This window comes from Atta cephalotes (assembly GCF_000143395.1).
Source record: "Atta cephalotes unplaced genomic scaffold scaffold00001, whole genome shotgun sequence".
Classification (NCBI taxonomy): Eukaryota; Metazoa; Arthropoda; class Insecta; order Hymenoptera; family Formicidae; genus Atta; species Atta cephalotes.
The window spans coordinates 8885235-8898454 of record NW_012130065.1 but is presented as its reverse complement, the minus strand read 5'-3'; the positions used below and the strand labels follow the sequence as shown (position 1 = coordinate 8898454).

Sequence of the window (13220 nt, the reverse complement as noted above, 5' to 3'; positions counted from 1 at the left end):
GTAGTAGTAGTAGAGAGAGAGAGAGAGAGAGAGAGAGAGAGAGAGAGAAGAGAGAGAGAGAGAGAGAGAGAGAGAGAGAGAGAGAGAGAGAGANAGAGAGAGAGAGAGAGAAAGAGAAAAAGAGAGAGAAAAATCTGCAAATGTGATAACTGTGGAATATAAAAATTCTGCTCTTCCCGGGGCAATGTGCGCGCATCGCTGCTCTGCTGAAAGAAACAGTCTGTGACGAGATAAACATTGACAAAAGGAGAATCGCTCCCATCTTTCTGAAAAATTCCATGCAAAAGTCACGAAAAGGCAGAAGAAACTTGAAAAATTATCCGTTAAGAGATTACCGCATGTATGTAGTTCGAAGTGAAAGAACATCGTACATGGTCGCACATCGAGATTATAAAACATAGTCAACGTAAGACAAGAATACATTCACATTAATCGCGATGTCTTACAACATTTCTTTGTCGCGTCTTTACATCTTATGTATACATCTCAGTAATTGTACGCGACAAGAAACGCGCGATTTGTCAAGTACACGTCGCGAAAATTACGCGGACGTACAATCGCGCGTTTCTGCATGACAGTCATGATTTATTGTCTCTTAATATGCGTATACACGCGAGTACGTTTTAATTTGCCACGTTGAATGCAACCAGCCCCGACCATTATCGCGGCGGTTTGCTACTGTGCGGCTGTTAACTCTAATGTGCGTGCTCACAAAGGCACTCGTGTTTGTTATCTGATTTAATTACGATGTAAAGGGAAACAGGGTGTATACGTGCCACGGGCAGAAAGCTTTTGCACTCGTTACAAAGAGCACTACGTTTTGCTGTTTTTTTTTCTAATTAATTAATTAATTAATAAGAACGAATATAAGGATGGAATTTTTGAACGCGTTGTTGATTAAGAAGATAATACGCATATATATGAAGGAATTGTTTGACTCGCTGAAATTTGATGACATAATCAATAAATCACATTTTCATAATATATAGAACATAAAAATACATAATATACAGAACATAAAAAAAACAAAATTAACAATAATAATACAACTCACACAGCAAAAAGTTATTAATGTTAAATAAATAAGGTAGAAAATCAATTTGTTGTTTTACCTGTTATCTTTTTTATCTTCTTTTATTTCATTTAAACGTGATATTTATTTCTATCTTTATGAATCCTATATTATGTATTTATTTTTTTATATTTCAGTGTAAAAGTTTTTCATTGAACAATAACTAGAAAAATTAAAAAACTTTTAGAATTAAATTGGCTTCAACTTAAAACAATATCAATATAAAAAAAACCTCTCATCTTTCTCTATACATCTTGTACTTTGCTCTTTTAAGACGGATGACAAGCTTTAGTATTAGGGCAATCGTAACTTTAAATCCTTAGATTGATTCATTGTTCATTTAAATCTAATGCATGACGAATTTCTTTCGGCGAACAATATGAAAAATATTGTACAATAAAAGAAGACATATAGAACAAGAATCGTCTCTTTCAAATTCAGTCTGCGCGATTAATCGACTGTTCTCTCCTTATTTCCTGTCTCTCTTCGCGAAAAATGGAATGCACACATGAATGATAGTACATTATGATGTACGTTTATATATATAGGTACACATATGTATTCCAGAAAATGTTACACTTCGCTTTCTAGGAGAATCAACACGTAAGAAGCATCTCTCTCGTGGAAAATTTTCTTCTCGTTGCACAATCGAATCGAGACGAGACTGCGTCATTGGTGATTCGCTGTGCGATCGCGAAGAGGAGCAGCAATTCTCGAGACAAGAGCGGAGACACGAAAGACGCACGCGAAAGAGAGGAAACGTCATATCCGCTACGTGTATATCGGATGGCGAGATGGTTAAAAAGATCGCACGCTGTCGCGTACTTTTCTCGCTCCTGTCGTGGAGGCCAGGATGAATATCTAATGACCGTCTACGGCGGAAAAAGAACGCTGGAAAATATCGTCGATAACATTATAATATAAACGTGCTCCTGAGAAAAAGAAGAGAGAGAGAGAGAGAAAGAGAAAAAGAGAGAACAAACGAACAAAAATATGATGATATACGGATACATACGTGGGCAGAGGAAAGTACCGACGGCGTCTGCGTAATTGTACTCTCCGTCCTGGCGGAAGTAAAATGTCAAAATGAAACAAAAAGAAACGAAATCGGAATCGCTTCCTCCTCGTTAAATCAGGCATATCTAGACAACACGAAACAACAGGCAATCAGAACGGAACGCGAATGAGGGAGGGACGAAATAATTGGTGGGATCTGGAGTGCTCGCTAGAAGTTTATCTCGAGGGAAGGAACAAGGAGAGGAGTAATTGTCGGGAGTAAACAAAACTAGGAACACACACTGAACACGGGCACATCGCCAAGAATTTTGGACAGATAGGGTTAATTAACACCTAACACTCACAGGCAGACCTACGGTTAGACCAACCAACTTTCTTGTCTGTTGAGTAGTTCGTGTCGAATACTTCGCAGAAATTCTCCATCAAGAGAAGCTTATTCTTGCACATTGTATAAGAATTTTAAAAAGATATTTCCTGTTTCATAATCACGCGCTAATTGAATGCGGCGATAAGATCCACGACAAATGAACTCTTGGCTCTTCATCATCACCGTGACCTCATGCGCTACCATTGTCAAAAAATGGTGCATCTGTTAAAAAATGTATATACTATCAGTACATTTACATGCACACGTATCTAGATTATGCAAATCGTCACTGTAAGAACGTCGATAATCGCTATTGACTCATACGGTAATGTACATGCGCATCTATGTCGTATCAGGCCAATAAAGTTATGCGGCTTATGAGGTCGGCGATAATCGAGAGCCGAGAAATTCGAGACGAACGTTTCAACAGCGATCGGCACGAACGTCGGTCGTTCCTGCGATCGCGCGATCGAATATTCGACACGACCAATTCACAATGACACTATTCGTGTAACCAAACTCATGTTAGTACCTAGCAGAACGGAACTTTCCAACAAAACCCGACAAAAACAAGGTAACATCTCATATCAAAAAACTGTTCTCAAGAACTTTGGCGAGGAATCAGCTAGTCGGTGAAACATGGATTTTAATAATATAGTTATAGAAAAACATCGTCACTAAGATATAATACTGCAAGCATTATCATTCTCCATCGATCAATACATACTGAATTCTTCTCAGCTAATATCGCATCTTCTAATCTGTGATCCATGTCACACGTCGCATCGCCAGGACTACGGGACTAAGGGCAAGACTGATCAAGAGCTTGTTGAAGTGTTCTACGCAATGAAAGCTATTTGACTTCCGTGAAAACTATAGCGTTTAGTTCTGTATGAAATATAAAGTTATACTGTAACTTCATTAATTTCAACCAAAATGACAATTTCAATAATTCCATTACCTTACGATCAATTAATTAAAGTATAAGACTTTTTCCGCTTTGCCTGTTCGAGTTTGTAGTGTTCAAACTTTAACGAAGTCGCGCGACAAGGAAGGAGTTCAATTTACTCCGTAAGTTTGTAATAAGTTTTTAATAATTGATCAAATGGTAGGCATAGTCTTTTCTCTGCTCGATGACTTTTTACAGAACATGGAACTCCCCGACAATGTTAAAGCTCTTGATCGGCTCTGCTACAATTCACAAACTGGGTCTAAGTATGTCGGGTGTGTTATATGTGTAAAAAGAAAAATAACTTCTCGTACCGGAGATTGTAAATTACACGACAAGACTATGCACGTTCTCTATGAAACTCAAAATGAAAAACGAGAGATAGGTGACCACAAACGAAAACGGCAACGGTAATTAGAATAATCGTAATCAATGAGTAACAATGAAAGAAACGACAGTAGTGAATAATAATGATCTAGCGTATATAGATATATTTATACGTAGAAACACATTGAGTTTTGTGTTAACGAACGCTTGAATCAAGTAAGGGCAATTGGCCTTGGTTTCAGGGTAACTAGGCAGGCACACCTTGCTGGTTCGGTCTGGTTGGGGCGGTGTCGCCCGACGCTCGTAGTGCCTCTCCGGCTGTTGATAAAGGGGGATCTGCAAACCCATTCGGAAACGTGTTCTCGCAGTACGCTAGTAGTCGATTTGTACATATTGTTTTCTTTGTACTCGTGTGTGTATGTCTGAGAATTAAAAGATTCCTGTTCGTGTTAGTGTGTATGCATGTGGATGGATGATATAAGCAAGATTGTATTTTATTCATACAACAGTGACGATATGAAAAATTGTGTGATGCCTACTCTCTAAATTTCTTAAAGTGAAATCCACTCGCGCGAAAGTTAAAATACTACCACTATTGAAAAGAAAGTGGCAGATTTTTTTGGAGTGGGATTTCATTCTTTTGGAGTGAAATTTATTAAAAAAGGAATGAGATTTCTTTCGTTTGGAGTGAATCTTACTCTAGGATGAAATCTCACTCTAAAAAGAAGTAAAAATCTGCCATTCTTATTCAAGAATAAAAATATTTTCACTTTTTTCAATAGTGGCAGTATTTTTACTTTTTTGAAGTGAGATTTCATTCTAAGAAATTTAGAGACTATTCCACAATTGCGTAAGTGTGGGGGTTAGGTTAAATGGTTGTAGAAGAATTGATTAATCACAGTCAAATATTTGCCTCAAATTTGACTGTGATTGATCAATTCTTACAATTACTACTTACAACTATGCTTACGCAATTATAAAATAGATTTAATACTTAGGAAAGATATGAGGATTGTTATATTGTGTCTCACTTGATTATTTAAGAAAGTGGATGTAAGAGGACGACAATATTTTTCGATTAGACGATTTAGGATCCTTGCAAAATATAATGTTGTGTGTACAGTGGCGTGATAATCACGCATGTATCTTCATTTTCAGGATATATTATATATGTATATCTACTCGATATAAAGATTTTTCGCTGCTAGATTAAAGGATAAATTGTCGGCTCTGTTCTCGCATTGAAACGGTGGATAAACATATAATTGTATATGTTGTGTATGTGTATTATGAAAGACAACCGTCCGATTTGTTATATCAATGTTGATGAATTGTGTCTGATAATAAATACAAGAACTTGAAATAAAAAATTGTAAGTGCTGTTTTTTACAGTGTATTTTTTGAATAAAATACTTTTTTGAATAAATTAAATATTTTGTGAAAAGAAATTTTTATTTATTTTGCACTTACAGTCTTTTTATGCCAAGTTTGCATTTTTCTATACAGCAAAATATATAAAACGACGAATTAGCTAATAGTTAACCATTAGTTTAAATTAAAATAATTTCACTACAAATATAGCAACCCGTATATTTTATAGTCTGCCCATTAAAGAGATGATAAATCAACTCTGATTGAATAATCATGCGAAATGATTTATAAATTAACTATCAGTGCGCATTTTTTTAACGCGAAATGTGATATACAGTGAAAGTTTATTCCTCACACTTCAAAAATAAGTATGACAACGACATCAATAACAATGAAGAAGAGAAGATGAATGGAAAATATTTGGCTAAGTTTCATCTTAAATAGATCTACATTTTCAATTTCCTTCTATTAGCGTCTATGAATAGTGGCGCCACAAATTACTATTTTTGTTGTCGTTGGCATACTTTCAAAATCCATTAATATTTTCACCGAAAGCGGTATAAGAACTGATTTAATTTTGCGTTAATTAATTGAGAAAACATTTTATTCCCAATTTAACGAAAATGATTTATCGTGAATTCGATGAAGAAATAGAACGGGGTAGCGATTCTCGACATCATATTTGATCGCATTGTGGTCGGTACGTTTGCCTCGCGCATTTCTTCGCTGCTATTTGACAAACTATAGTTAATTTGTTCAAATGATATCTATACCCGGATGCGTGACGAGTTTATTGTATTTGGAACGCAGTTTTCCCTCGCGCATACATTTTTTTTTCTCAGCATATATCTTTGTACAACAGAACAGAACAGAGAGGAAAAAGCAGAGGGAGGCAATAGTAACGTTTCAAGGCAAGCGTAATAAGATTTTGAGCGAATGACAGACTGCTATCTCGATTGGACGAAAAGCCTGATTGATTCGTTGGTCTCTTCGCTGTGCCACGATTTTACGCTAATAGCGCGAGCACAAATAACGTAACACAAAAATGTTATCCCACGTAAACACAATCGCCGACGTGCGGAAGCACCGAAAGGTAGCAATAATTTCTCAATCCAATTAACCCACTCAAACAATTAATGCACTTGCAGTTCATTTGCCGTATAATTCTGGCGAGATATACAACATGTATACACGAATATTATATAAACGTTATTTGATTCTTCTCATTTTCTTATTATTGTAATAATATACATGTTTCACAATTTTTCTATTCTATAACTGCAACAACCACTTCGCAGTACTTTGTTTAAATTTTTAAACATTTAGTGAAGAAATAGCGAGATATATTTGCAGTAAAATAAAATAGACGCGAATTTATGGAAGACATTTATAAAAACAAAAAGATTGTTCTTTTTACCTTTTGTTATTCATTTTGTTATTTCTTTTATCTTTCGAAATGATTCTCCGATTGAATGAAAAGAATGGGCGTTTACGCATTGTTTCTATTATCGAATATATATATATATATATATATATATATACATTTGTTGGGAGGACAGTTACTTACCCGTCGACGAATCGTCGTACCATTACATCACGTGCACAAAATCGACATGTGCGTTAAAACGAGAGCAAAAAGTAACGAGTAAGATACGAATAGCGAACAACAACAATTATCGGTGCATCGAAATGACAATGAAAAATATAATAAAATGTTGTCGTATTGTGTCACGAGATTCTCTTTGTATCGAGTTTCACGATGATATTAACGATGATTCTGCGGTACACGCAATCGCACGTGCACGTGTATCTTTTTTCCTCTATTTGCTCGTCACGCTATCTCTCCGCTTGTGTCCGCGAATTGTTTGTTATAGGTATTACCTATTGTTACAACTATTATCTGTTTTATGCTCCTCTCGGTGCGATGAAATGATCGAGCAAGGGAACAGCTGATTCTAATTAACGATTATTATTATCGTGAGAGAGAAAGATAGACGGAAGGATTGGAGACTTTCTTGTAGAGTGGAAATTTCGAGGTATCACAGGATATATTGAGTAGAGCCGTGGGGACACTTATTAGATGTTCAGCAACGGAAAGCGAAACATAATCTAATCATCTGAGAGCCCAGTTCGAAAAAATTCCCCGCAGTGGTGGACTGAGACATTTACGACAACGATGAAAAAGTAATTTTGTTAAGAATCCTATTTTCGCTGCATATACCTAAAAAAGATTTGTACATATATATTCGATCGACTAAACTTTATTGATGAAAATCTTATAACAAAGGGAGACTCTTTGCACATAGTGAGAATGAAATTCTCATTTAATGAGTGCAAATTCAAGAAAACTTCATAAAAAAGATTGCCTGTCAGACAGAATCCACCACTGACATGAGAACTTTGTTAGTAAGACTCGATGAGTCATCTGTGATTAAATACGAAATATCCACGGTAAGGATACGAAAGTGGGCTGACTTGTTGCCTTTATTTCCTTCGATTCTCTACAACGACTATATATCACAGGCATAGACATAATTATTTAATATCCCACATAAAATGCGGAAGCTGATTTCTGCAATTGATAGATTCAAAAAACTGACAATCGACATTAATTAACTCATTAAGTTTCATTGTTTACAGGAAAAGCAGTAATTTCGTAGGAGAAAAAAAATCGTTTGTCAGCTTCCTGAATCCGTTAAAGGTCACCAAACGCTTCTCCTTTTCTCTTTTTTTTTATATACGTAAATTATACACGAACTACACGTATCGTATGTTTACAAAATAAGAACAGTGCTGTATAGTAAGTAGCAGAACACTCACATAGACCTCTTCCCATTGCGAGACATACCGCACCAGTCTTGACAAACGTAGTAACCTAACGAGTGATAACAGTTTTGCAAGCCTGAGGATCCTGAGAGCACGTCCAGCATGCAGGATCTGGAAGGACTCGCTGAAGTCCTGAAACTTGCGAATTTCTTCGTTACTGTAATATTTGACTCTCCGAATGTCAGTAAACAAGTGTGCAAATATCCAAAGTTATTTAGAAAATCATTCAGAAAATTATTCAGAAAATCGTTTCATGATTCATTAATTTTATATTTATACAATATAATATATTATACGACATATCTATTTTATATTAGTGTTATTGTATTTTTAGATCTTTAAAATTTTATTATTTTATTTCTTTTTAATTTTATATTTAGCATATTATTCTAGAGATGTAAAGAATTAAAAGTATTTTTTTACATTAATTAAATATGTATCGTGAAAAATGTACGTACATGAAAATGTATTATTTATTAATTTGGTAAGAGAAACTAGAAAGTTATTTTGATGATTTTTCATAAAACAGGGCATTGTATTTTGTATTTCAGCGGAGCACATGAAAATATTATGTATTTTGTATTTAAAATCGAAAAATGGTAAGTTTTTATACTTTGTAATTCAAATAATAATAATAATAATATCAATCTTAGTATTGGAAATAGAAAATACAAGATACTTTCAATCTTTTGTTTTGTGTATTAATATTGAAATACAAAATACTTTTATATGCTCCCATAAAATACAAAATATTTGTATGTGCTCCGTTGAAATGTTGAAACAATACAAAATATAATTGTCTTACAATACTGTGTTTCAAATAAAAATATTTCAAGTACATGTCTAGCCCAGCTCTGTCATAAAGGGTGTAACAGCGAGCTAATAACTTACTTAACAAGGAATAAGGTTGCGTAGACATACTTACTTGATTAAATATGAGGAAAATGTAGTCTAATGGTATGGAGGAGATGAGGTCGAGAAAGAACCAAGTCCTGAGGTAGTGTTTCGCGATTAACTTCGGATCCAGTATCACCTGTTCGGCATTATCCTGCTGCATTATACCTGCAACGAAAGAATTTTACTCCGGTGTTTTCACATCAATGATTTTCCAAAGCCTGCGAAGCTCAAACTGCCGGAAAAACGCTAATGTTATTATCTCACGCTCTGGCGACTTGCCATCGATTCGACAGTTTGTCACGTTACCGTTTTCGCGCATCTGATGCATCCATTATATATATATTATGTATATATAATACTTTAATTTAGCAATTGGAAAAAACAAGCATTGAATTATTATAAGGTATAAATAAAAAAAAAGAAGTAATTATTAAGAATATTACTGTTCCGTGCTATAAAATATTTGAACAGGATGCCGAAATAATTAAAAATTTAGCTTAGAAATTTTTAATTATCGCGAATCGACAAAGCGATATGCAATATAATATAATAATTTCCATCGGTCGCAGTTCGTGACCTAATTCCGTGTTTACGAAACCGATTCAAACACGTTTCAAATTAATCCCTTGGTAATAACGAAATGTCAAGGAGTTAGGAGTATTCTCTTCCTCTAATAATATTGTCATTGTGTATTGTCGAGATCAGCAAGAGCGCAAATAGATGATCCATCTTGCACTGTGTCTGTTTTCACCGGTATCTTATACTTGGGAACGTAACAAGGAGTTGCACGAAAGAAAAAATTCCAAAATGGTAGATCGTTCTTGAAATCTTAAATACAAAAATTGGAAAAATTCTTAAAGAAAATATCGTTGATCTTGTTCTTAAAGAAGAAAAAATTACTTATTATTGGCACGGCAATTTTGTAATTTTCAAAATTTGTATTTCTAACTTTGCACAGTTGTACAAGTCAAGATATCAAAAAATAATTTTAGAAAAATTTGATAAGAATATGATTGATGTATTTTTTTAAGTATTTTTTACTTGAGATTTAACTTTTGTATTTTTTTATATTAAGTCTTGAGAAATTTTATCACGTATATGTATAAAAGATGAATTTTTGTAAAATATTCTAATGTGTGTAAATGCTTTGATTCTTGACACATCATAATTTATGCCGATTATTGTGAGGAAATGATGCGAAATATAATGTCAAATGGAATTTTGTATGTTGCGAAGATACTATGGTATAAGCAACACCTAATAGTATTATATGAAAGTTTCAAAAGACGTTACTAATATTGTTAATTGTTACTGCGACAACACAGATGTTCTTGCACAAATCCTGTTGATATGAAAGATTAAATTGGAATTTCTCAGCAGTACACGTTTGCGAATTAAAAATCTTCTATTACGAATTCCAATTAAAGTGATGAGAATTTATTATAATGGGAAATTAATAACAAGTAAATCGATCGAATGACACTCACCCGTCCTGAAATTGACGACGATGTCTATAAGGAATATCGTGTCGGAAAGGCAGTTGAAGGCTATCCATCTAGTGCTTAGGTCGTCATTGAAAAAACTAATGGCGACTGGCAGAATTATCAGATTAGCTACCAGTAGGAGGAGCATGCAGAGGTCCCAATAGAATCTGAAATAAGAAAAATTAATATATTAAAATAAATCTAAAATGACAGTTAGTATCATGTAGCGGATTACTGTTTAAAAAGTGAATTTTGAGTTTTAGAAGCGTTGATTTTAACGCAATTTAAGATTTCTTCTTACTTAACTTTATTTACACATAATAATCGTTTTATCAAATCATTTCTCAATTTCATATCTTGAATCAATAGGAAGGATTGTAGGGATTTGGTTGCAATCTCGGTTAAAATGAATTTTCAAAATTTGATCCAATTCTCACTTCAACTGTGAATCTTTAAAGCCAGATTTCGTAAAATCTTTTTTAACTTTTGTGTGTGTGTGTGTGTGTGTGTGTTTTATATATCTTTATATGTATATACATATATATTTTTATGTAAAATATATTAAACAAAAATATTTTTATGTTGATTTTACTAAAGAATAGTTTATTATTATATTTTTTTTTTATATTAATCCATTTCTTATGAAGCATGCAATTTTATGCAGTCAAATTATTTAATTAATAAAGAATATTTGTGTGCGTATTACTTAACTTAGAATAAATAATTTATTATTACATTAATATTGTGAGACTTCGATCTAGAAATTGGGATTAACTTCGTACAGAAACAAGATAGATTATACGTTTCAAATGCTGATTGCGAATAGTATGATTTTACATTTTATTGCTACTGATACATAAGTTTATTTCACATTTTTGATCCGCCTAACCGGTTACAGAATCATTAGTCTACAAAGTGGCTCTCGTGAATAAGAACGAGGATAATTTTTCACTATTTCGCAGAAGAAGTAGTAGGAGATTTATAGCGATGAAAGAGAGGGACGATTTCTCTCGGGAAGATTAGGTAAAAGTGCAGAATAAACTTTTCTGCTTTGTGCTTTTAAAGAGAAGGAATCGTTTGTAGACATTGTTGATGGTCCAAAAATTATTGTAACATTTGATTATTCGATACAAAAATCTACAGTTCTGATTGATTCAGTACAAATTACAATAATAGTTTTAGACAAATAATAATAATAAATTTTATTAAATTTTGATAAACATACAAAAAGTGATTATATAATTATCCTCAGAAAATTTAAGATCAAGCGTTTTAAAGACTTAATTTTAAGTTCTTTTTATTAAAAATATCTGAATCCAATTTTATTTTTTGCAGCATAATATGATCCTGAAGATATAATTAAGTAAAAAATAATTACCAGAATTGCACTATTTGTTTTATAATTTTACCATAAATTATGTATTTTAAAATTATATCACATTGATCCTAAATTTTCTGACGGTAGTATATATTACACGCACGCAGAAGATGAGGTTGTAGCTGAATCTAATGATTAGCTAATATATATATTATATAATGTCTTATCTGATTAGTTATATAATTACATAAATAATTAATTGACATAATAATATAAATACATAATATTATCTAATTATAATGCAAAACTTATTATAGACAATCATAAGATGAAAAAATTATATTTAATTAATCGAAATAAGATCTCTATGTAAGAATTTAAGAGAAATAAAAATTTAAATTTTTGTTTTGAAACAATAATTTGAATTGAGATTGTCGATACAAATTAGATTGAATCAATACGAATACTATAATTAATCACGCTTTCAAATAGAGATTGAAACTGAATCGTATGCGAAACATGATGAGATTACTTTTCATAATACTATATGTTTTTAGTTAGTTCCGAATGTACGATGAAAGTAAGGATCAATGAGTGTGCGAGGTGGACACTTTCGATGGACATTGGTAACTTTGCCATCTGTGCCGCAAATTGTGATGTTTAATGAACAAACTCGTAGTGCTAATTTTGCAACTTTGGAATTTTCAATCAGATATGAGACGCGTCGAAGTTATATACCGGTAGTCCATTTCGATGTAAAACATTTCAACTTTTCTGCGGTCTAACAGGAACGATGGATAATACAAAGTTGCACAATATGGCGACGGTGAAATCATGCATATGGATGAGTATAAGTCTAATTACTCTTTGATATTTATGGCTGCATATATTCCTTTATTAACTAATTATTATGCTGAATAATCTCTTTAATTTAATACGGTGATATAATTTTCTTTGACGTATATTTAATCCATTGTTTATTTTAGAAATGCAATAATGTTAAGAAATATTTATCATAGATTAATTTCTTGGTACGCCAAGAATATAATTGTATTCGTGAAAATATAGTATATTAGGTGTAGTAAAAAGAAATCCATTATTTTTCCATTCAATTTCATGCAAAAATAATGGATTTCTTTTTACTACATTTAATATATTTAAGTATTTGAAATATATTGTATATGCAGAACATATTTGAGAATTATTAAATATTTAAATTGTTGTTTTATCACAAAACAGCATTATAGAAAATTGTGAAAAATATTATAAATTTAATGTTGCTTGATATTTTTATATTATAAACTTCATAAATTTAATAATTTAGTTTGAAAGTTACATTAATATTGTCGCAATATTCGAAAAATTTTATCTTAATATGAAATCTCTAATGCATAAATATATGCATAGTTAATGTTTATAAGATGTAAAATAATATTATGAGCCATCTTTTGCAGCAACATTTATCTTAACATGGTATATTATGATACAAATTGCTACATTCAAACTGAATAATTTAATTATTTCCTTCTCTTTTTTCAGCAAAGTGCTACCGTAATATAATTAAACCATTACACACACGCGTGCGGGGAGAG

General features: G+C 32.6%; 1 protein-coding gene across 1 annotated transcript in view; it reads right to left on the bottom strand.

Moving 5' to 3' along the window:
• Window positions 1–13220, bottom strand: part of LOC105626073 (potassium/sodium hyperpolarization-activated cyclic nucleotide-gated channel 3) — a 155606-nt gene that overhangs the window by 13422 nt on the left and 128964 nt on the right. Inside the window, exons 5-7 of the mRNA XM_012207387.1 lie at window positions 10314–10477; window positions 8855–8991; window positions 7924–8067 (exon numbers count right to left, since the gene is read on the bottom strand). Of these exons, the coding sequence (XP_012062777.1) occupies window positions 7924–8067; window positions 8855–8991; window positions 10314–10477 (445 nt within the window). The remainder of the gene's footprint in view (window positions 1–7923; window positions 8068–8854; window positions 8992–10313; window positions 10478–13220) is intronic.